This window comes from Puma concolor, chromosome D4 (genome assembly GCF_028749965.1).
Source record: "Puma concolor isolate L17-30 chromosome D4, mPumCon1.1.hap2, whole genome shotgun sequence".
NCBI lineage: Eukaryota > Metazoa > Chordata > Mammalia > Carnivora > Felidae > Puma > Puma concolor.
Genome location: NC_141679.1, coordinates 86,539,125 through 86,564,247, shown reverse-complemented (window position 1 = coordinate 86,564,247; position 25,123 = coordinate 86,539,125). Strand labels below are relative to the sequence as shown.

The 25,123-nt window shown below is 54.3% G+C and overlaps 2 protein-coding genes across 26 annotated transcripts in view; one reads left to right on the top strand and one right to left on the bottom strand.

Moving 5' to 3' along the window:
• RALGPS1 (Ral GEF with PH domain and SH3 binding motif 1) overlaps positions 1 to 25,123 on the bottom strand; it is a 313,342-nt gene that overhangs the window by 89,885 nt on the left and 198,334 nt on the right. The gene's annotated exons all lie outside the window — the stretch shown is intronic.
• The window catches only part of ANGPTL2 (angiopoietin like 2), a 34,339-nt gene continuing 16,845 nt past the window's right edge, over positions 7,630 to 25,123 (top strand). Inside the window, exons 1-4 of one of the 10 annotated variants that reach the window (XM_086684064.1) lie at positions 7,630 to 8,141; positions 16,845 to 16,967; positions 19,131 to 19,212; positions 21,297 to 22,162. In XM_086684064.1, coding sequence (XP_086540190.1) covers positions 21,346 to 22,162 — 817 coding nt within the window. In that variant the 5' untranslated portion in view covers positions 7,630 to 8,141; positions 16,845 to 16,967; positions 19,131 to 19,212; positions 21,297 to 21,345. Of the gene's footprint in view, positions 8,142 to 16,785; positions 16,968 to 19,130; positions 19,226 to 21,296; positions 22,163 to 25,123 lie in introns of all 10 variants that reach the window. The other 9 variants (XM_086684065.1, XM_086684063.1, XM_086684067.1 and 6 more) reach the window with 9 other exon arrangements.

Below are 25,123 nucleotides of genomic sequence, written 5' to 3'. Positions count from 1 at the left end.
AAAAAAATTTAAAAAAAAAAGAAAAGGGAATTGATGGATTTATGGAGAAATGATCAATGCCTACATTCATGAGACGAACTTCACATGGCCTTGTCCTTGAGGGACTTAGGACCCAGGAGAGGAGAGCAGGGGGCGGGCAAAGGGATTCTCTGGGGGGCGGGGGAGGGGACAGACAATATCAGCATGTGATGTGGTACAGAGGCCACCTGTCTTCTGACCCCACCACAGAGTCATGGTGGGGGGGGGGGTGCTCCCTAAACATGTGGGTGGGGATATTAAGCGGTTCATGGACTACAAGAACCTCACGTCAATTCAAGTCAGATTTTGCCTCCAAATGAATTTGAGCTGAACTGTTGAAAACAGGCTTGCTATTTTTCTAGAGCTTTTGGATTCTGGGTTGGTGGGTGAAGGAGTTGGGACTCACAGTCAGGGCCAAGTTATCCATTAGGCTCAGCAGGCACAGTGAGAGGGGCTCATGATACTTTCAGGGGCTCACAGAAATGTTGCAACTTCTTTTAGAATGAGAATAAAAAGTGAAATTTTAGGTCAGCAAATGCTTTAATATTCCCTATCGGCGTATTTGTCTTTACACCAGTGTGGTCACAGAAGATGAGTTTTCATATTTTTTAGTACAGGAAGGAGCTCCGGAGGGCCAAGCACCCGAGGCGGACTGAAGTCATCCTCCAGCCAGGCTTGCAGCCCTGCCCTCCACGGGTGCTGGGGACATTCGGCAAGACCAGGCAAGTGACCAGCACAATGTCTGGTACCCAGGAAACAATAACTGAGGACAGTCCTAGAGACCATAACACTGTCACACGCCCATCTTCCTTATCTGTAAGAGGAAATAATCGCTGACTTCCCAGCTCCCAGGCCTGCTGCGAGGCTCAAGGGAGATAATACCAAATACCAAAGCATTTTGGGACCTGGCCCTGCCGTGAGGAGGAGAGGGGCAAATGCTGGGAACACGACCATCATCCACCTGCAGGGGCCAGGAATCTGAGCACACGTCCCTCTGCGGCCCCAGCTACACATGGCAGGACGGCCCCAGATGCCCGGCACAGGTACTGCCTTCCTTCCTGCACCTCCCTGGCAGACGGAGTGGTGGGAAGGGGAGAGGGCAGGGCTGAGGCGGGGACAGCTGGGAGCCAGATCAGTGGAGTAGGAGTTATAACCCCCCCCCCACCCCCCCACCGAGCCAGCTTGGGGTAGGCCTGGAGTAGCTCCTGAGAGGCGTGGGCACGGCCTCACGATGGCAGGGAGGCTGTCTTTCTTACCCTGGGTCTCCTCTCCCTTCTCCTTCGAGCCAGACTCCCAAATAGCACTCTTGCTGCCCTCAGCCCCAAGACTCTGAGTCAGAAACCCTGGATGTGACACAAAGAGAGCGAGCGGGTTTCGAAGGCTAGCATTCCCACGTAGGCGTTCAACAGACATCTATCACGTGCTCTATGTGCTAGTCCTCTAACGAGAGGCCCTCTCGACAGAGTCCAGGGCAAGACAATCCCAGGCTTTGCCCTTGGGCTTTCTGCTGACACATGTCACCAGCCTGGTGCCCCCACCCTGGCCTCAGGCCTGGGAAGCTCACCTCATCAGTCTCTTGCCAGAAGCCCTCAGTTATCTGCTCAGCCACCTCTTTGGGTGGGGCCCAGGAAAGATAAGCAAGGTCAGCAATAGCTCGGCTGCTCCTTGGGACGGGAATTCCAGCAGGGGGTCTGCAAGGGGGGTGTGGTCTTCCCCCACTGACCAGAAAACCACCCGCAGTCCCTCCGTCATCTCCTTTTGGGGTCATCTCCTTTTGGGGACGAAGGTCCTGTCCGACACAGCATTCCAAAAAGCGACAGTTTTTTAAATTTTTATATAGGGTAAGACGATTTTAAACAGCTTTGGAAAATTTCTGTGAAGTTTTTGTTATGACGATACAAAGAAAACCAGCAAACTAAAATGAAATCTCTCTTCCCTCTGCCTCTCAGTCTCCCCTCTTGGGGACAGGCCCCCGCATCAGCTGCAGTAAGAAGAGGGCAGATGAGGCCAATCGAACATTCCTTAAAATACTGTTAAGAAGACAAAATGAAAACCAGTCAACTAAACATCTCAGCAAATTGGCTTTGGGCAAATTGACCTGGAGCCCAAACTCTGGTGCTCAGATGGAGCTTAATAAATATTTGTTGACTGAACAGCAAAAGTGTTCGACCGTTAGGTGATGTCTGCGCTTGAGGAGAAGAGCGGTCCTGAGTCTGTTCCTGGCAAGTGGGGTGCGAAGCGGGAATGAAATGGGTCGTGCACGAGCCAACGATAGGCCCTCAAAGCTACTTTGTAACCGAGCGTGCATCCTGTGCTGACATTTTGGATACACTTGTTTGGCAAGCATTTAACAGACACGGTGTCCTCAAAGGGCTTTCCACGTGTGGGGACACCCTCTGTGACACCAGGCAGTACAGCATAAACAGCAGGGCTGCCTTAGAATCTCCCCGTAAACCCACGTCTCCGAACTTCTCACCCGGGCCAGGGAACACGTGGCTCCCCTGCCAGACATGGGGCGGGCAAGTCACAGGACCTGGCCACGGCATCTCCGGGAGGGGAGGGGACCGGCTGGCTCTGTCTCAGCTTAGAGGCAGCTGTTGAATTAAATCTGGATGGAGGGAGGCTTCTGGCAGTTCCGCAGGCTTCCTGATGACACTCCCCTGGGCCTTTCCAAGACTGGATAACCAGGAGAGGAGGGGACTTGCTTCTTTGTCCCTCAATCACCGGTCAACCTCACTGGAGCCCCGTCACTAACACCGCCATACTTCCTCGACCTTCATTCTGAGAAGTCATCCGCTGCTGACAGCGTCCCGTTCTCGTAAAAAAAGAAAAAGTGCTACCAATTAGCCCTGACATGCTGTTAACTTGAGGAGGCCTCCTGATTTCAGAGACCTTAAAACAAGAAAAAGTAAGTTTGAATGAAAGAAATGCTATTTGTTTTCAGGACAACTGTGTGCATGCTAGCTTTGATGTGGGTCTTGATCCCAGTCGCGTTACCGTCTAGCTGTGTGGCCTGGAGCGAGGAACGTTGCTTGGCCGAGCCGCGGTCTTCCTATTAGCAGAACAGGATGGTGACACTTCCCTCACGGGTCACGAGAGGAGAAACAACGATGTCCAGCAAACGTGGAGCTTGGCGTCCAGCATATCACAAGCAGCCACCTAAGGTGCTCTAACAAGGCTTGTGAGAACAACACTTTCTTCTAGTGCCCGGGTGGGTACACTGAGCTGAATGAACCTATGAATCATTGGGGCTGATATTTCCCAACAGACTACGACCAAGAGGAGAGAGGGCAGAGGACTGAATTAAGGAGCACCAACCAGCTGGATAGGGTCACCGAGGGCACCGACGGCAGCAGGAGTACAGGAGGTTTGGGGTAGAAGACAGATCCAGTTGGGATGTGGGGAGTTGCAGTTACCAAAACGGAAGGAGTGGACTGCATTGAACGAAGTCTCTGGTCAATAACAATGAGAAAATCTGAACAGTATACGAGACTGCTTGAAACACTTGAGGACAATGCAGAACAGAAACTAGAGGACACGGGGTCTCTGAAAGACAGGAAGCACACTAGGGCACCTCTGTTCGTGGTGCTACACGGGGGGGACGGGGCTGATACAGAATGCAGCAGAATCACTGCCTGGGAAGAAGACGAAGAAGTTGGACATCGAGGATGGAAACTGAAGGGCAAAATGCCAGAAGGGAGATAGCTAAGGAAGGGGGAGCTCCAAAATTACTGTACAAATTCCCCTCAAATCCTTAGTTAATCCCTAAATTGTACACACATAGAGAGAGACTCCAAGGAGCCCAGAAGAAAGCAGTAGCTGGGAAGCAGGGGGTTCGGCAGCTGCCTCAAAGATGGCATTTGGAGTTCAAGACCTGCCAAGCTAGAAGGACTTAGTGAACATTTAAGGTTTTTTGATTTATTTATATTTTTAGAGAGAGAGAGAGAGAGAGGGAGAGAGAGAGAGAGAAAGCACGAGAGAGTGAGTGCATGTCCGGCGCAGGGGCAGAGGGAGAGAGAAAAAGAGAGAGAGAGAGGGAGAGAGAATCTCAAGCAGTTTCCAGGCTCAGCACGGAGCCCCACTCAGGGTCAATCCCAGTGACCCTGCCATCACGACCTGAGCTGAAATCGAGAGTCAGATGTTCAACTGACTGAGCCCCCAGGGGCCCCTGTTGTTGTTGTTGTTGTTGTTGTTTTAATGAGGCAACAAAGTTTGCAAGAGAATAAGAACGTTGCCCAGGCTGCTGGCAGAGGTGGGGTCTGAGCCCAGGCCTGTTAGATTCTGAGCCACAGCCCCTCATCCTCCACGGCCAGTCACTCATTTATTCACTCCTCTATACTGGGCTGTACGGAAGGAGAGCTTGGTATGGCCCGGCCCACACCTGCCCTGGTGCTCAGGGAACTCACAGCCCTGGGGAAGGAGTCGCTGGAAATTACCACAGCCACCCCTGAGTATGTACTGTGTACCACACTTAATGTGTCACGTCATATTGAATTCTCTCAACAGCCCCAGGAGGCCAATCCGTGTAACATCTCCATTTTACAGATGAGGACAGTGAGGCATGGGGTGGGACCTGAGTGGAAGAACCAGAATTTGACTCCACAACTCAAGCTCTCCAGCAGCATCCTCGACTGCCCACGGCCACCACAGGGGCAAGGGATGTGCAAACATGGACAGGGCAAGGCCATCCTGGTGTTCCTCTCCCACGTGATGGGGTCCTAGGGACTGTGAATTGTGAAAGCAAATTTTCTCTGGTCATCAGGGACTTGGGCTGCACCGCTCCCCACGGGAGGGTGGGTCCTGGGAATTCCCCCCTGACCCCGTGAGTCCCATCACCTCCAACTGCCTCTCTCACCAGGGGGCTGCAACCACTGCCCATGAGCTCCGGAGGCCGTATCTACGGTTCCCACCAACCCAGTCTCTACTCAGTGACTAACGGGGCCTTTCAGAAATAAAAGCCAGTTGCTCAAAGCCTTTCAGTGGCTTCCCGCCGTCCTTGGATAAAGTCCCACCTCTAACAAGGCCTCATCTTCTGCCACACTCCCCCTCTCTCCTCAGCCAAATGCACTTGTCTTGGCCCCTGGGAAGAACTCCCTGTAATCGCTCTAGTTATTACCGCTGTGTAACAAATTACCTTCAAAATGTAGCAGCCTAGAACAGCCATTCTCTTCCCCTTGTGGATTCTGTGGGTCAGTGATTCAGCTACGGGATGGGACGGTGGCTCAACTCAGGTCCCGGTGTCTGGGGCCTCAGCAGGAAGGTTCTAGTTGGGGGTGACTTGTGGCTGGAATCACCGAGAGGCAGCTTTCCTCACATATCTGGGGGTTGATGCTGGCTGTCGGCTGCGACCCATGCTACACACGGCCCCCGCATGGTGGCTTGCGAGTCGCGGGATTTCTCGGGGTCTAGCTTGGCTCAGGGCTCCAAGAGACAGTGTCCCAGTGAACGAGGCAGAAGATGCACTCCCTGTTCTCGCCCAGCCTTGGATACCAGGCAGTGTCACTTCAGCTGCATTCTATTGGTCATCAGTAAGTCACAAACCCACCCAGATGCAAAGGGAGGGGACAGAGGCCCTACCTCTCAATGGGAGGAGTGTCAAGGTCTCAGAGTGTCAGGTCTTGGACCAGGAGATATTGTTGACTGTTGGGGCCATCTGCAAAAAAGCCCATCTGCCACCCAGTCCTTACATAGTATCGTCTCTGCTCAGAACCGTCGTCTCTCCAACTCACACCTGCTAATTCCTATCTACCCCTCAGGTTCCAGCTCAAACACCACCTCCTCGGGGAGGCTGCCCTGACTGCCCTGCCAGGCTTAATCTGGCCTCCTGCCTAGATACCCGCTTAGTACCCAGCACTTCTCATGTGTCTGTCTGTCTGTCTCCCCTCCTGACTGCAGGCTCTGTGAGGACGGCTCAGAGCTACTTCCCAACACACACATCCTGGAGAGGAGGAAGGAGAAGAGAAGGGAATAGGCCAGGCTCCAGGCTGACAAGGGTGCTGCTCAAGGAGAAGGATTCAGCTCCATCCTATGTACTTCTGCTGATCTTGAACCCCCTGACCCCCGCCTCCCATGGCCTCTGTGCCAACCATGCACGGGGACCCCCCATGGTAGTTGTCGGGGGCGTTTCTGTCCATTGCAACCATCTGGCTAATGCTGCAGCTTGTAAGATACTGCGGTCTTCTGGCGAGGACTCACCTTCTAAAAAGAAATGGGACCGACAGATGGAAAAGGGAGGGAGTCTGAGCGGGCTGGAAGAAGCTGAGGCAAGAAACAGAGTTTGCTCCCTGCAAAGACGGGCATGGAAGACCACAGCAGAACTGCTTGCCCAGGGCCCAGCTATGTCTGAGGGCAAGGAGAACCCTGGTGAAGTCTCCCTCCCCATTTGTACCCAAATGTCATCACCACCACCACCATCATCACTCAACATGTAAAAAAAATTTTTTTTATTGTTTATTCTTTTTTGAGAGAAAGAGGGCGAGAGCGAGCATGGCGGGGGGGGGGGGGGGGGTGTGGGGAGGGAGGCACAGAGAGAAAGGGAGACACAGAATCCGAAGCAGGCTCCAGGCTCTGAGCTGTCAGCACAGAGACCGACGAGGGGCTCAAACCATGAACCGTGAGATGACAATCTGAGCCGAAGTCGGACGCTTAACCACCCAGACGCCCCATCACTCAACTTTTTTAAAGAGGAGAGAAGAGTCACCACCAGTATCTCCCACAGCTGTCGCCCAGGCAAAGACACAAACCTGCTCCCGGCTGCTCCCTTCCCAGCACTCGCTGGCCTCCCTCCTCTGCCTGTGGTGCTGACAAGACTGTAGAATCGCTCACTTCATGGGGGTCCAGGGCTGTCTCCTTTCTGCTCTAACTCTACGAACATTCACAGACTCTGTGCTGGGGACTCCCATTATGTGCTTCTAGAAGAGCCCGATGTGAGGTCACCACAGGGGTTCTGGGAGCGCGACCCCTGGCCCGCCCAAGTCCAGAGCGCTGAGTCCAGCCCACTGAGGTGCCCTTGCCCCGCGCCAGCCCCTTTCCCGCATGATCCCACGGAATCCGTGGAGGTAGATTACAGGAAAGGGAAGCCAGGTGGGTGACGTGACTTAATCAGGTCCTCTAGGTGGGAAATGATGGGGCATTTCTCCTGTGCATACCCCCAGCTGGTGGTATTTCCAGGGTCCTCGGCCCCTGCCTCCCGCTAGCTGTCAGCACAGATCCTGCTGGCTTCTGTGCAGACAGCCTTGGGCTCCCTCCCCAGGGTTTAGAGGTGAGAGCAAGGCCTCTACACACGGCCGCACAGAGGCCATCTGTGCGGGGCTGCCCTGCCTGCCCACCCGGGGGTTCCGCGGGGGCAGTGCAGGGGTGAGGGAGCCATCCAGGGGGAGGACCTGTTCCCTGCTGCCTGCGCGGCTGGCAGAGATCTGAGCCCATTACCTGAGTCAGAGGGGAAGCTCTCTGCCTCGGCAGGGCGCACTAGGGGCGGGCGGGCCAGGCTGCTCTGCCAGGGAAGGAGGGAAGGAGGCGGCCAAAGCGGGCTGGGGCGGGAGGGGCCGGGCCAGCTGGGGCCGGAGCTAGTGTGACATCACCGGGCGGCCCGCCTCTGTCTGGGGCTGAGGGGAGGCCCGGAGCCTTTCTGGGGCCTGGGGGATCCTCTTGCACTGGTGGGTGGAGAGAAGTGCCTGCAGCCAACCAGGGTCAGGCTGTGCTCACAGTTTCCTCCGGCAGCATGTAAAGGCTCCACAAAGGAGTGGGGAGTTCAAATGAGGCTGCTGCAGACGGCCTGAGGATGGACCCCGAGCCCTGAGCCGCCCTGCCCGAGCCCCGGATCTGCAGAGCATGGCACTGAGGCAGCCGCTGGCCCCCACCGTGAAAGGAGGCAGGTTGTAAGTGGCCCCCCCGCAGGACCCCCCCCCCCCCCACGGCCAGCCCCCGCCCCATCCCTGGCCCAAGCCCGGCCGCGGAGCAGAGCAGAGCAGAGCAAGCAGAGGCCAGTGAGGCAGGGCTGCTCGGCGGCCAGTCCGGCCTGCGACTCGGGGACCCCTCCTGGAGGCCATGGACAGGCTGCCCTTCTGACGGCTGGGGTAAAGCATGTGAGGAGCTGCCCTGGGGAGCCAAGCAGGAGTGAAGAGGTAAGGGGCCAGCACTGCGGCACCAAGGGACAGGGGGCAAGAGGCAGCAGCTGACCCCATGTCTGGGGGTTCAGGAACCCTGACCCCTTCAGCTAGGGGTGTGTGCAGCTGGACCCCGGAGGGGGGTCACTCCTGCTTTCGCTTGGAGTCAAACACGGCATCTCCCGGGGTGGGACTCGTGGACACCTGGGCAGAGGGTGGGCTCTGGGGGCGTGAGACCACGGGCTGTTCATCTGCAAGCCCCGCTCTGCCTCAGACAAAGAGCCTTTGGGGTGAAGGCAGGCGGCTCCCGGGCACGGCCCGGCAGCCGGGGTGCGTGCATGAGCGTGTGCCTGTGTGTAGGTGTGTGCTTAGGGGAGCAGGGGTAGCCCAAGGACGTGGGAAGTCATTTCTAAGTTTTGGGTTCCTACGCACCCTGGTTAGAGACTATGCTGAGGCAAAAGCAAAAGTAAATGCTGTCCGGCCAGAGCCGGGAACCCTTGTTCAGAAAGTTCCCTGGAGCCCAGCGGCCTCTGCTCGCCCCTCAGCTGGGCAGGACAGGACCAAAGGGGTCCAGAGCTAGAAGGGACACATTAGCTAGAGATTTCCGTTGCTGGGGCTCGGGGCAGAGAGCTGCCCCGGCTTTCCCCGCGTGTCCACGGACGACTGATCCCGCCTAGCACCGGACGGTAGCCCAGGTCTCCAGCAGGCTGTATGTGGCAGGGAAATAGGGGAGGATCAGGCTTCCCCGGTACCCTGGCAGGGGGTACAGCGCGGGCTCCACATTCCGAGTCCCTTGAAAGCACTCAGCATTAGATAACATTTCCAAACAAATTCTTCACTGATCCCTCCCTTCTCCTTCTGTGATATGTGTGTCACGGGTCAGCTATTGCCTCGGCTGTGGGATTATGAGAGCTCCCAGGGGCCAGTTCGGTTACTTAGAAAAGGATCTCCTTTCACCAGGGCTCTGAGGAAAGCTGAGAATACCACTTCCGAAGCCGGCCAAATGCTCCGCACATGCCCACATGCATTTTTACAATTTGAGGCAGAGTAACACCCTAGTCATGCCCCAGGTTCAAATCCTACCTCTTCTACTTAGGAGTCACGGGACTCTGGCTAAGAACACTTAGCCTCTCTAAACCTGTTTCCTCTTCTGCAAAATGGGAATAGTAATACTACCCTTCTCTTAGTAACTGCTCACACATATGTTGCACTTATCCTGAGCCAGATGCTTATGACATCCACCCTATGACACAGGTACCGCTGTTCATCACCATTTTATAGGTGAGGAAACTGAGGCACTGAGGTTAAATGATGTGCCCAAGGCCCCGTGGTTAGTAAGTGCCATCACCAGGATTTGAATCCAGCACTCGGAACCACACTCCACTGCTTTCTAGGAGGAGCACGTGGGATCATGTCCGGGAAGGCCTTGCACAGTGCCTGCTGCATGGCAAACTCTCAGAAAGTGTTAGTCACTGAGTGTCGTGAACCACGACGATCAGGATGGCAGATATGGAAGAGCAGAGACCCAGACTCTCTTGACCCTGGACGTCCTGCTAGGGCTGTGGGAAAATCCCACGAGGCCGAGCCAGTGTGGCGGTCACTACTGCTACCCACGCGGGGCTCCCCCTGGGAGGCCGAGGGGGCTTTACGTCTGGACTGAATGGCAGCATGTCCATTTGGGCCACTGCGTCCATACTAAGGGGGGCGGGGGACCTTGGGGACATCTGACGCCAACCTTACAGTAAGAGCATCCTCCCACCCACACGGGCACCACTCATCTGCCTGCGAGAACCATGGTAGGTCTCCTGCGAGAACCATGGTAGGTGAGGAAACCAGCTACCTCCATGCTGGAGGGGGTCTACAGAGCAGGGAGACCAGTGCCAGGCCTGTCCTGGGTTGCAGGGGGAGGGGTAAGGACCCCTCCCCCCAACTCCATCTCCATCACCAAGTCTGACCGTATGGGGGCCAAGGCTGGTGGGTCCTACACGAGCTGACACTGGTGCGTCTTCCCTCCTGTGGCCCCAGAGGTCTCGGTGGATTCCCCAAACTCTTGGAAGCATTTTGAAAAGCCGACATTAAACGTGTGCTTCTCTAACACAGGCCTCTGGGGCTGCAGAAGCTGCACGTTCCCCTGCTCTGGCCTGGAACGGTGGCGGCCCACTGCGCTCTCTGGGTAGCCCAGGCCGGGCAGAGGCGCTGACTGACTTCACAGGCCTGGCTAACAGAAATTAGATTAATTATCACTCAATACAGGCAATCGTGGTGGAACAGACAAAATGTGTGAGGCATAAGGCCCAGGAGGGGACTGCATGGTACCACTGTCAGCTCAAGGGCAGAGCAATAAAGCCATTTCTCCATCCACCCCTCCAACCCACAATGATTTACTAAGCACCTGCTGAGCTAAGGAAGGCAATGCGTTATATCATTTCATCCTCAAGACAACACTCAATAAACCCTAGGTTTAGCATCCCATTTTTCAGCTGAGAAAGCTAAGGCTCAGAGATGTTAAGTAACTTGTCCAAGGTCACGCAGTTGCTGATTGTGTGGGTGTAGCTCCAAAGTCTACGTCTTTCCCCAACTCATTCCACTGCTCTGTTCAAGGTGTCCCGACTGCTCTTTTCCTGACCCCATCACCGAGTCCCCCAGCAGCCAAGTCTGTTCTGGTTGCCGTCCTACAGAATGTTTACACCACTCCCTCGGAAAACCATGTGCCTCCCTGATTTCGATGCATCACTTGCTTGTCAAAGGAGCCTGCCTCTGAGACAGAACAGGCATTATCACCACCCCTCTTACACATGAGCCTCAGCACAGCTACGCGGCTCCGTGGGACTCTGGCGCCAGCTCAGTGGGGCGGAGCCTCGGGCAAACATTCGTCTGTGTGCCTGAGAGACCATTCGTGGGTTGCCTACATCCCTACGCGGAGACCCCACGGGCTGCGGAATCAGAGCGCAGGTCCTCATGGTCTGCACTGGGCCACACTTGAGCAATCCTGACAAGACATCAGGGAGACAACAGCCGGCAGCCACATGAGAACAAACAGCAGCGGCCGGCCCTAGGCAGGTCCACCCAGCTTCCGGCCTCTCTGAATCACAGTCCATTTTGTCGGAAATGGTCTCAGCTGACAGCAGATGAGGAGGGGCTCTGTTCACAGGGCCCACAGCCCAGTGGAAGGAGCCACAAAGTGAATCTAACAATCACACAAATGTACAACAGGGACAGACCTGCAAAGAGGGGGGCATGTCCCTATTTTACAGAGGAGGAAACTGAGGCTCAGAGGCCACAGCACCTCTGCCAATGTCCCCCCACTAGTGGGCCAAAAAGCAAGGATTCAAACCTAGATCTAGACTCCCTCTACCCCAGCCCGCTGCCATCCTGGATAGACGCACACTGGGGAAATCTCAAGAATGAAGCAAGTCAATGAATAGCATTCTTTTCTGTGAATTTATATAAAACACCCCAAATAGAAGGGTTATTCAGCCACTGGTGACTTGGAGTTTGTGGTGATAGACAGGTCACATCAGAACCTCATGCCGAGGGTAGTTTCAATGACAAAACCATATTCTCTCATATTGACTGTAAACCATATGACTGATTTAATAACAGCTGGGGTCGGGGGGGGGGGGCAATGACAGCTAAAACGTTACAATGTCCTGCTACATGTGTACATCAATGGCAAGACACATTCTGATCACAGAAATGTTCACATGTCGGGTGGGGGAAGCCAGGCGGCTCACAATCGAGCTATTGTGTTAGGTCTACTCTCGGGTGAAACCGACCAGCCTCTCCTGGGCCCAGGAGCCCCAGAGCCTCAGCCTCTCCCTGCTGCCCAGTCCTCCAGAAAGGCAGGGCCCAGACCATCCAAGTAAAGCCCAGAAGGAAGTCTATCGTTATGGCCGAGAGGTGCCCGAGACCCGCTCAGCTCCAGGAACGGGCCAAGTCCTGCCTGAGGCAGCCCCAGTCCAACCTCCACGAGGGAAAGGTTGTGTGTCTTAGTCACTGCTGGACCTCCAATACTCAGGGCCAGGCAGAGAAGGGATGTGTGGAATGAATGAATGAATAAACGAACAAATGAAGCAAGCCAGCCAGCCTCAGACCAACAAGCCTCTCAGCCCCATGGTGCCACACAATTCCCGTCTGTGTCGTGCAGCCAAGGCCCCTTTGGAGTGCCTCGACTCCCACCTTGTGTGCCCCCAATCCTTACCCCCCCAGCTGGATTGATCCCCCCTCCAGCCCCCTGAGCCACCCCATCAGGGTACTGATCACAACTGCCCCTGCTCTCTGTCCCACCTACTACTGTGGGCACTTTAGAACAGGGACTGACCTCGCTCCCACTCTATCTCCAGCCCCATTACAGTGACTGGAACAGGGGAAATGCTCAACGAATGAATGAAATCCTTGAAGTCCTATTTAGGAACCCAAATGCCATGCTGGCTATTGGGTATTCAGTGGACAACCAGATGAGCTGTGTCTTAGGTGCTGTGATGGATGCAGGAAGCAGCCACAGCGGCCCCTGGAGGCTGGGCGAGGAGGGGCCCTTGCTGTGGACAGTGGCTTCACAGGGAGGTAGACTTGTGAGGTCACCTGAGAGAGGGAGACAGGAATGCTTCGGGCAAGACACAGGGGAAGGTACTGAGGCAAAAAAGAATAGTATGTGCAGAGGCAGGGAGCATGACCACAGAGGCTGTTTTTCAGCAGGACACTGACATGACCAGATGTGAGCTTTAGAAAGACAGGCCTGGGGCCACCTGCAATGGAGAGTGAAGGGCAGAGGGGAACCAAGGGCAGGGAGGCCAGTTAGGATTGTGTGGGGAAGCAACTGGGCTCTGGGGTAGACAAGCCTGGTTCTGAGCCCAGCCTTACCACTTGGTAGCTCTGTGGCCCCGGGCAAGTGACTTTGTCCTTTACCTTTGTCTCTCTGTCTGTGACATGAGAATAAATGTAGGCCCTAACTTACAGAGTCACTGGGATCTGTGAGACAGGCACAAAATGTGCTTGTCCCAGGTCTCAAGGGATGAGCCCATGCCAACAGGCCAAGGCGGCCTTAGGTGCCAACCACTCAGCCTGGCCTAGAAGAGTAGCTCCAGGCAAGGCCCAAAGTTCCCAGGAAGCCACCCTGGGGGCAGTGCTGTCTGCCCCAGTCCCTGGCTTCTTCCTTTCATCTGACGTTCCCCCGGTTCCAAGGCTCCAGAGCACATGCCGGAAATGCAGCAGCCAACTCAGAAGCCGGGCTCTGAGATGGCTTCTGCAGACCTTCCCCGCCTCTGCTCCGTTGGCTGGGGCTCCTGGCACAAAGGGCTTGGTGCGCGGGCTTTGGGGGAATCTCAAAATGGCTCCCAAATAATGCACCATGAAAAAGTAACAGCAGCATCCTTGTCCCCCCGGCAAAGGCAACCAGCTCCCCGCGGCCTAAACCACATCCCCTCCTGCCCTATGATCTCACGGCATGACCACAACCCGCCTCTCCATGAACTCAGCCCTTCCCTGGAGCCAGCAGCTCACCAGTGACAGGAGCATGAGAGCCCCCCACTGCTCTCTTCCGGGAAAATCTCTCCGATCTGACACTCTCTGCTTCTCTGGCTCATCATGCCTGTGTTCCCGCCACCCAAGACAGGGCTGGACCCAGGCTGCAGCAGCATATGATGACTGGCTGGCGGGGAAGGCTCAAGGACAGAAGGATGGATAGGTGAACAAATGGCTCATTTGAAGGTCTTATGAGAGCTGAGCTGGCAGGGTCTGGGAACTGGCTCCAGACTCCTTGGGTGCCCACATGGGCTTCTGGTGGGAAATGAATCACAGGATCCTGGGCTGGGAGGAGACGGCAGTTGGAGATGTGGCTGTTCCCTCCCTGGCCCCCAGGGCTGGCAGTGAATCACCTAGGACAAGTGACGCACAGTCCCTTCAGGTTTCCTAAGGTGAGGACACCACTGCTCATCCCTAGATGCCCGTTTGGGGGCCTCGCCACTTGAATAGTCAGGAAGCGGTTTCTAACATCCAACAAAACTCCCCCTTGTACTGACCTGAAAGCCATTTTCTACTGATTCAGTCCAGTGACTAAGAAGCAATCTGCATCCTGGCCATGAAGCAGACAGGCACCTTTTGTTCATACTGACTGGGGAAACAATCTTGATGGAAGTGGGGGCGTGGATATTGCAGCTGACAGCTGAATCCCAGTCGTGGTATTGATTTCAAGGGACCTTAGACAGGTGACCTGACCTTTCTAGATCTGGATTTACTCTACTGCAAAATGCAGATGTTGATTCTTTTCTTCTGGGTGTAAGGGGACCATATAGTTTGGTACCCAATTAGGACACTTTTGAAAGTAAAAGGGGGTGCTATCAATAATTCCATAAGATAACAGGCCTCAAGTGGGGCCAACCTTATGCATAGGGCTGTAAGTGCCAATGAGAAAGGGCACACTGGGCACCTGGTGAGTTTACCACAAACAAACAAGGGGTGTTATTATCTACGCCTTTGGTCAGATGGTCAGCAGGACCCTCTGGGGTCCTTTCTTCTGGAATTTTCCTTTATCTGGATCCCTCCCACATCCTGGGTTACCAGTTGGTTTGGGTACCACCCCACCGGCACACCACACATCTCAACGAGCTTTCGTAGGAAAAACTGTCAACTCTGAAGTTTTGATTTTTTCCTCTCTGTCCTGATGTTGCCTTAACAATCACAATTCGTGCTCAGGTCCATCAGACTCACTCGAGCGAGCAAAGCTCAGGTTCCCAGCTTCCCCAAAGCCAGGCGTCAGGGGCCAGCCGGGCACACTTGGGGCCAGGCGGCGACTCCAGACTCCTATCCTGCCTTGGCAGAGGCCCACTTCTCAGGCCTCCTACAGGTCCTCTGGCCTGGACTATTTGGCCCTCCGTGATCACAGAACGAGGGGTCAGGGCTGGCGACAGAGGGAGAGGTAGGTTCTGTGACCCCTTCACATAGCACTACAGCCTGGACTGGTCATGAGGCACCACCCTGAGAGCTGGCTTGAATCTGGAGGTTTCCCTGGGGTTGGCAGTCCTGGGGATCCCAAGAGCTCTCCTGTTCTCCCCTTGCCTACAGGGGTCAGAGAGCAATTCTTTTCAGTGTCCTGTCACTCCAGCACTTTTCTTTCCACATATTCAGCATGGCATATTTTAGGGTTCTGTTACTGGCTCTCCTACTTAGTAATTCTGTGACTATAGGCAAAATGACTCATGGTCTTAGACTCTCAATAGTTTTCCTCACCTGCAAATGGGGATAATTGTCAGCTCTGCCGTTAGTCTTAAAAGCATCTTTGTGGGAATTAGAAAATGGCTGTAATATAAATATCCAAAACGACAAAGACCGTGAATGGAAGCTGTGCTCCCTAGAGTTGCATAGTGCACAACCTGGGCCACCAGGCATGGCAGCCCTGAAATAACAGGCCTTCCCTCCTGAGGTTGTTGGGAGGATTAAGTAAGATCATGTATATAAAACCCTTGAGTCATAGTGACAACTGACTGTAGTTATTATCCTTAGTGTTTGAACTTTTCTCATTCCTAACCCCCGGGCCACCAGCTTCTGCTGCAGGGAAGGACACAGAGCTCCATCTTTTAAAAATGATTCTTCCCACAAAGTGGCCCCATGCCTGGGCTGCAGTGCCGTGGTGCCGAGTGGGATGTGGACACACAGTGTGTGGCCCCACCGCACCAGGCCAAGCAGGGACGCTCGGGGCTGCCCACTGGAGGCTGGGTGGGACCCAAGCCTTGGGGAGGCCGCCTCCCAGTGTGCAGGGGCCGTCACGTGGCTCAGTCACACCAGCTCCACTTGTGGGGAGGGAAACCCGTACATAATGGAAACTCCTCACAATACAATGTGGAAAAGCAATTTTAAGAATCGTTTTTATTTTCATTTTGAAGCCAAGGAAAATAGTTGGGAGTTGCTTTTCTTTGTTGGTCATAGGAAGAAAGTGAGGAGCACCACTTTGATTGGAACAGAGTCCTTCTCCCGGCCGAAGATGGCTGGAATGCTGGGGAGGCTTATTTCTCTTGGGGTGCAATTAGTTGAATAAACATCAGGAAAGCAAAAGTAAACACACTCATTACTGCCCATTAAGAACTGCCAAAGCAGCAGAAACACTGGAGAGGGGCGTTAGAATCTTAAGGGAAAACAAATGACTCCAAAGCCAAGGGCAGTGCAAAGAATACAGCCCTTGGTGTCAGGCTGACCCGAGCTCTCAGCTGGGTCAGTTCCGGCTCTTATCTGCCCTATGCTCCTGGGAAAGTCACTTAACCTGTCTGGGATTCAGTGTCCCCATTTACAAAAGGGAAGTGGGGGGGACAACCACCTCAGTAGATCGTCCGTGGCAGCGTATGTCAGGGACACAGCCCGGCACCCTGTTCCTTCTCTAACCCACTGGGCCCAGGCCACTCACGCCAAACCCAGACCCCATGGAAAAGTGACAGGAACCCCCAGAATCGTGAACTTCACCCGTGGTGGCACCCCTGGCAGTGCCATCCTGAGAAAGATACCAGACAGCTTCTCGAGCTGTAATTTCCTCACCCTCAAAATGGTATGACCCAAGTCACTAGCTCTGAATGTTGGGATGACTGAATGGGACAATGTGTATGGAAAGGGCCTTGTGAACCTGAAAACCTGTGTGAGTGTTAATGATCAAATGTGGTGCTCTTTTCAACTGAACAAGCGCAAGAAATGCTGTGTAAAGGCAGCTTGCCCGTCTCTTGCTTCTCTACTCCTGCCCAGCATCACGTGAGATCCTGGGACAGATAGCAAGACAGCCAGGACCCAGTCTGACCAGAGGGCGGCTTCGGGGCTGAGAGGGGAGGCCAGACACGCCTCCTGCTCAGGGCCCAGCTCCTGTGACAGGTACAACTTCCTCCTCTGAGAAGCCGAGTAATCAACTGTGCTATCTCCTGGGCGGGGGATGGTTGGCGCTCCTCACTGAGTCCGGCCCTGCTGTCCACCACACTATCGTGTTATTCCCATCTCTAGTTGAGGTAGCGTTTCTATGTCCCTTACATAGTGTGCAAGGTGGGCTGGATCACCCCCATTTCGTAGAAGAGGCTCAGCCTTTAGGATCTCAAGCCCAAGGGCACAGGTTTTGCTGGAGAAGCTCTGAGAGCCCACATGTGGGAGGGGCCAGGCCTCAGTGATAAACAGTGACACCCTGCCAGGTCTTGAGGCCTGGGAAGGTTGGGAAGCCAACCCTTTCCTGGAGCCAGGTTGCCTCCCCGTGTCCCTGGAGGTTTCCTGGCCAAGGCAGAGGCCCTCACCAGCATCAGCACCGGCACTAGCAGCTGCCTCAGGTGAGCAGCCCGTGGGAAGGCAGTCCCGGCCTGCCCGCCCCAGCCGGTGGTGCAGCTCCTCGCCATTGTTCTGGGCCGGGAGTGGCCATGGGCTGGTGCAGGAGCAGCCGGAGTGCTTTGGAAACCAGGCAAACACTCACAAACTTACCCTGGTTTCCACTAACGTCACTGCAGCCCTACCTTACGTAGCCCAACCCAGAGCAGAGGCTGCCGAACACCTTTCTCTGCCTGGTCCAAAGGCCCGAACTGGCCCCGGAACCATGCTTAGACTTTCTCATTCAAGCAGAAAATAGTTCCAAGTGGCTCTGGGGAGCTCAGGGTCTGTTTTGTAACGGCGCACCAGCTGGCACAAGGTGGACCCTGAACCTGGGCTGCTCACCAGAGAAGCCCCAGAAGGGCCAGGGGAAGACAAAACCTTCAGGTTCTGTGTCATGCTGGTTTTAGCATAAATTAATGTGAAGTCAGAAAGTGGTGATGCTAACACTTTGTTAGTTTTGTCTTTTACTACTAAAGACTGGATTAAGTACGTTTCTGTGCACTCAGGGAGAGTTTGAAGGCTTGAATACATGAGATCAGATCAGGGAAGCTTTCCTGACCCCTCCAATTATCCCTGGTTCTGCCCCCTTCCAGCTGTGTGCTCCTAGGGAAGTTACTTAGCCTCTCTGAGTCTCAGTTTCCTCATCTGTAAAATGGAAATAACAACAGAATCTTAACAGTATCTACCTTGCAAGAATTCATTAAAGTAGAAAATGCTTGTAAATGCTTTGAGCAGGAGCGGGTACACAGCGAGCACTCAGTAAACAGATCCTATGGGTGTTATCGATAAATATGAACGGCCTCCTCCTGTGCGGGTGGTGTCCCCTCTGGCAGCCACCTGCATGGGCTCCCCTGGCTCCGCCTCCCCATCGCCCTCCTCACTATGTGGTAACTGCTGGCAGGTGTGCCTTTTCATTCGGTCCACAAATATTTATTGAGTGCCTACATATTCCAGGTCAGGTGTTTGGCACTGCGAGTGGAGCACACAACACCCTGCCCTCGTGACGGCTCCGTTCACGGGGTGCGGTAGGGAAATGTTCGATGTCTACTGGTGATGAGGACTCTGGAGGGGAAGGTGGTGAAGTCACAATGTTAAATAAGCAGGGAAGGCCTCCCTGGGAAGGTGACATCTCAGCAAAGACCTGAAAGAGGTGAGGGAATGAGCAATGAGGAAAGAGGGTAAGAGTATTCCACACAGGGAACAGTGTACAAAGGCCCTGAGTCACAAGTGTGCTTGGAGAGCATAAGGACCGCCGAGGAGGCCGAGGTAGCTACAGCGGCATGACCAAGGATGAGGGGAGTCAGAGATGAGGTCGGGGGGGAGGGGGGCCAGGTTGGGAGAGCCTGAGAGACTATCTAAGCTTTTTTCCAAGATGAGGGTCTCCCAGAGGATTCTGAGTAGAAGATCGGACTTTTTTTTTTTAAGTTTATTTATTTATTTTGAGAGAGAGAGAGAGCACAAGCGTGAGCGGGGTAGGGGCAGAGAGAGAAGGAGAGAGAGAATCCCAAGCAGGCTCTGTGCTGTCAGCATGGAATCCGACACAGTGCTCAATCCCATGAACTGCGAGATCGTGACCTGAACTGAAATCAAAAGCTGGACACTTAACCCAACTGAGCCAGCTAGGTGCCCCAAGATCAGACTTTTCTTTCTTCCTTCCTTTCTTTTTTTTTTTTTTTTTTTTTAAAGGATCACTCTGGCTGCTGGGTTGAAGATAAACTGCAAGAAGCAAGGGCAGGGGCAGGTCCAGCAGCAGACCAGGTCGGTCCAGGTGAGAGGTGAAGGTGGGTTGTGCCCGGGTATAGGGGAGGTGGGGGGCAGCAGCAGGATACTGAGAATATGCCCTGGATATTGCTATTACAAGCTGGTGGTGATTAGATGTAGGTGGAGCATGAAAGAAGGAAAGGAGTCAAGGATGACTTCAAGGTTGTTGGGATGAGCAACCAGGAGAATGGAGTTGCCATTTACCAACATCAGAGAACATGGCAGGTGAACACGCCAGATGGAGGTATGGGGATGCCAGTTCACTTCAGGACAAGTTAAGTTTGAGAGGCCTAGTAAACAGTCAAGTGGAAATGTCAAAGGAGCAGTTGGACGGATGCGTCTGGAGTCAAAGGGGGAGGTCTGGGCTGAAGAAATAAATGTGGGAGTTAGCAGTGCCTGGAAGCCACAAGACCGGATGAGATCACCGAGGTAAACAAGAGGTCTGAGGCCTGAGCTCTGAGTCCCCCAGGACAGGAACAACAGGATGAAGAAGCAAAAGAGACAGAAGGGGCAGCCAGTGAAAGAGGAGGAAAGGGTGACCATTGGGAAAGGAGTCTAAAAAGGGAGCAACCGACCATGTCACCCAGTGCGGAGAGGCAAGTCATAATGAGCACCAAGACCTGGTCACCGGGCTTGGCAATTGAGGATGCTGGTGATCCTGTCCAGAGCACGTAGAGTGGAGGGGAGGGGCCGGGCCCGATGGGAGTGGGCTCAAGAGAGAAAGAGAAGACAGGGACTTTCTGGAAACTGGGTACAGACAACTCCTTAGAGGGCTTTGCTTTTTACAAGGGGAGCAAAGAGAAATGGAACTGGAGCCGGAGAGGGGATGTGAGGTCAAGAGAGGACGGGTTTTCTTTAAGTTGAGAGAAACAAGAGCATGATTATAGGAAAAATGCGATCATGCAGGAGAGGTGGGGGATTGCTGCTGGAGCACTGTCCTTGAGCAGGCGAGGGGAGGGATCTGTGCACGTCCGTCCCCTCCCTCTCGGCCTGGCCAAATCCTGCTCATCCCCCGAGGGTCAGCGTAAAGGTCACTTTCTCAGGGAAGCTTTCTTGAATCCTCCGATTAGGTCAGTTCCCTGCTCTACCCTTTCACAGCGGATGCTATGCTGCTCCGCGGCTCTCCAGGGACTGTGCCACGGGGCATAAGCCCTGTGAGGGCAGGGCTGCCTCCGGCCTGTTTGTGGCCGTCCGTCCAGCAGCCAGCATGCTGCCTGGCACCCCAGAGACGTCTGATGGCTATCTAGTGAAGGGACGAATGGTCCAAGAGCAGAAGTGAAACAAATCTGGACACACACGTCTGTTTTCCGCTTCCGCCTGCTTTAATCACGTCGCAGTGGCCGGGACCTTGCCGTTACTGGCTATCACAAATATTTGGATTTAGAAGAGCTCAGTTGTTTGTTCCTGTTTGGACTCAATAGCTTGGCTAACACACAGACCCAAGCCATGCGGCTGGACACATCCTTCCATTGACACTGTCCGCTACCAACTGAACACATTCCATACCGCATGCAGTGATTCGTTCATTTAACAAATATTTGCTGAAAGCCTGCTTAGTGCAGCATCCTGGGGACACAGGATGGAATCAGACCCAGCACCTGCCCTCATGGAGTGTGGAGTCCGGCAGAGGAGATCACACAGAACTCCTATTCACCACGACTGTGACCCGTGCTACCCAGGGAAAGCCCAGGGGTTAGGAACACGTAGAACGGGGAGATGTGATGGCCTGGGTAGCGTGGGGCAGAGCAGGGAGATCGGACAAGCTTTCCTCTGCCTCCCTGCCCCAGCTGGGAGCTGCCTTCAGGTGGTGTTCAGGCTCGGGTCAGGAGCTCAGCGACGGGGCTGGGCTTTGGGGCTGGCTCTGGGAGTGGCAGGGCTGTGGCCTCCTGCCTCCAGATGCCCTGGTCCCCTCCCATTTCCCCTCGACCTCTGCTGAGACCTGCCTGTCTCCTTCTGCTGCTTCCAGAAGGGCTGCCTCCTGAAGCTACATTTTTGGAAAGATCTGCCTGGCGAGAAGGCTGAGCTCATTTATGGCACAGGCCGCTGGCAGTGACAGCACCGTTACTGAATCTCCCTTCTGTTTACTTTCAGGTTTTCACAGGCTCCGTTCGCCAAGAGGAACCACCATTTTGCAAGGACCATGAGGCCGCTGTGCATGACATACTGGTGGCTGGGACTGCTGGCTGCCGTGGGAGCAGCGGCAGGCCAGAAGGAAGGCTTGGAGGGCGCCGAGGAGGGCTCGCCCGGCGAGTTCATTTACCTGAACAGGTACAAGCGGGCCGGCGAGTCTTCGGACAAGTGCACCTACACCTTCATCGTGCCCCAGCAGCGGGTCACGGGCGCCATCTGCGTCAACTCCAAGGAGCCCGAGGTGCTCCTGGAGAACCGGGTGCACAAGCAGGAGCTGGAGCTGCTCAACAGCGAGCTGCTCAAGCAGAAGCGGCAGATTGAGACGCTGCAGCAGCTGGTGGAGGTGGACGGCGGCATCGTGAGCGAGGTGAAGCTGCTGCGCAAGGAGAGCCGCAACATGAACTCGCGGGTCACGCAGCTCTACATGCAGCTCCTGCACGAGATCATCCGCAAGCGGGACAACGCGCTGGAGCTCTCCCAGCTGGAGAACAGGATCCTCAACCAGACGGCCGACATGCTGCAGCTGGCCAGCAAGTACAAGGACCTGGAGCACAAGTACCAGCACCTGGCCACGCTGGCCCACAACCAGTCCGAGATCATCGCGCAGCTCGAGGAGCACTGCCAGCGGGTGCCCGCGGCCAGGCCCATGCCCCAGCCGCCCCCCGTCACCCCACCCCGGGTCTACCAGCCGTCCCCCTACAATCGCATCATCAACCAGATCTCTACCAACGAGATCCAGAGCGACCAGAACCTGAAGGTGCTGCCTCCCCCCCTGCCCACCATGCCTACCCTCACCAGCCTCCCGTCCTCCACAGACAAGCCGTCGGGTAAGTCCTTCCGTGAGGGAGCCCGCACCATCTGGGCCTCAGAGCCAGGCGCCAGGCTTCCCTTGGCCGAGACCACAAGTGGGGGAAAAGCCACGGCAAGTTGAAGCCGGGCCAACAGACTTGCGCAATCCCCCAGCGATCCCTCGGGCCAAGCTGTGGCAGCCTGGGGGGGTGGGGGTGGGGGTGGGGGTGGGGGCAGCGTGCCTTAGACGGATGCTCCAAGGTAGAACCAGGAAACCGGGAGAGTCTCAGAAGAGAACAAACGTTCTCTGGCTTCTGACGGGCAAGAGCCCCAGGCCCGTAGTTTTCGGGGCTCTGTGTTAGATGCTCTGTGTTGGCAACAGGATGTCTCTCCTGTAAGCTCTTGTGCTGTGCCTGGCAGAGAACTGGCAGCTGATAAATGCTCACCAAAGAAACCAGCAGTCAAAGGAAAAGAACGTGTTATCACGGCAAAGGTATGATAAACACGTCGTAGGGGCTAGGGGATGGGAAGGAGTACTTTCCATACACTTCCTAGAGTCTGTTGCTGTCTAGGATTTTCAGTGACGATTCCGTATACTCTTAAATACATGTTTCATCTTAAATACGGTAATTTTCAGAACATGGTGATGGGGGACACACGTGATGACTTGGTACGTTTGCAAGCTTGAAAGCTTGACCGAGGTACCGGCGTTGGGTATTTCCATGGATCTTGATTGTATCACTAACCCCTGAAGCTCCTTGTGGAAGGTTAACTGAAAAGATAAGTAACTTGCTCACAGGCTTAGCCTGCTCAGGCTGGATTGGAATTCAGGCCTTGTCACTTTAAATCTAGGGCTGACTCCTCTGTGCTCGGAGAGTCTGGGGGGAGCACAAGCCCAGCCCCCTGAAGCTCAGCCTCACATCCATCCAGGACTGTATGAGCCTTCCAGATGGGCTGTCAGATGAGTACTGGATTCATCTTTGCCGAAACTAACCACTTATCTGCTCCAAGTCAGTGATTTGGGTACCACTTCATTATACAAGCAGGGAGATATTTTTACTGAAAGTATCCTGTTTTACACTTATTTCACACTTCTGAAAATAACCACCAGTACTGGGAAGAGCAGCTTCTTGCTAATTCCAGAAGGGGGTGGCCCATGCAAAAGACAAGGGCAACACTGTGCAGGCCCGTGGCCGGGAGCACCTGCCTGCAGCACTGCGCAAGAAAGCCCTCTGCTGGGTTTGCAGGTTGAGAACGTAAGTTCTGAAGAGACTGACCTAGATTCAAATTCTGACTCCCCCACTGGTTAGCTCTGGGACATCAGACCAGTCACCTTGCCCCTCAGAGCCTCCGTTTCCTCTGTTTCAATCTGTCAATTAGGGATAGATTAAAATAATGCCTACCCAAAGATAAGATGAAATACTGGGAAAAAAAAAAATGTGTCTGGCATGGTGCTGGGCCCATGGAAAGTCTCAGTACTTGGTAGCTCTGGGTTTCCTTCCGTTTTGGTCTCTTTATCTTAAAGCAAGGAGATAGAAATAAACAAACAGTCCCTTTTTAGCACTGGCTTTCTACAGCAGATGACTGGTTCCTCTGTACACATGTCTGTTTTAAATCAGAAGCTCTGAAAGAGCGGGCAGAGCGTGCTAATATGTCTTGATAGAACGCCCAGACGGTAAAACGTGCCTTTGGGCACCAAATGAAGGCTCAGTTGAATGTTACACTCGTGATGTGAGCCTGGCTGACCTCAATGGTTACCCAACAGACCTCTTCTTGCCTAAGCATCTCTGGTTTCTGAATCCATGATTTCAGGACATTCCTGAGCTTGAACTGAGCTGAGAGGGATAAGAGTGTAGAAAGAAAGACCTAGCTTTGCATCCACCTCTTATTAGTGGTCTGCTTGTGAGAAAATTACTTCACTCTCCTGAGCTGTAATTTTCTCCTCTGGAAAATGGGGGCAGGAGTTATGACACAGCAGGGTTGTTGGGGAAACTCAATGCAATCAGGCATGTGATATTATGTCACCTGGGGCAGCCAAAAGTTGAGGTGCCCCTACTCTGTGCCGGTCACAGCACCGGGCTTCAGGGAGTTGGTAAAAGCTACAGTGCCAACCTCCAGGAACTCAGTCTGGAGGAGGTGGAAGATGTGTGAATGCACTGGGATGTATCCAGTCCCTCTCAGTTCCTCCGTCCTCTCAGTTCCATCCCCCCGAGATGGGCACATCAGATCTGACAAAGGATTTCTCTGGGGGGAGCATCTATCGAGGCCAAAATTACCAGAATGTTGTAAGAACTGATGGGACCGACACAACGAGGTACCTGAAATCAGGAATGCAGTGAAAATCATGGGCTATGCAGTCACTGTGGTGATACCATGGTGTGCTAAGTGCCCTGCAGAGTGGTGAAGGAGGGGCTATGGGGACACTAAGGTGGCACGCGTGACTGAGTCTGCCTGGAGTAGAAGGGAAAAGGTAGACGGAGGTGGGACTTCAGTGAATGATCTGGAAGAGTCTACCAGGTGGACCGAGGAGTTGGACAATGGAGTTACTAGTCAGTCCCTGATGGAGATGAGTCTGTGCAAAGTCCTGGGACCATGGCCCTACTCTGGGCACCTCAAATGGTCTGGACCCCCTGCTTCTTCACGTTCACAGTCCATCATGGTCTGTGTGCATTCCAAGGCCCCTGCACACACCCCAAAACCCACTTTCTCTCCCACTCAAGGAAGCACACCTTCATGGGAGGGAATGGCAGTGACTTCATGTGGACACAATTTATCTTTAAAAAAAAAAAAAAAAAAAAAAAAAAGCCCTCCCAAATGTTGGTAGTGATTGTTGGTAACAGATTATTCCCTGTGACCCACCTCCCCACTCCAGATGTCATCAGCCAGACCTGTGGAAGCTGAATGGGCAGGGAGGGCCCAGTAGTTTCCTGGGGCTGGATGACACCCGGAGGAAAAGGCAATGGCCTCTCAGCCAATCAGCAGGGAGCTCTTATCAGTAC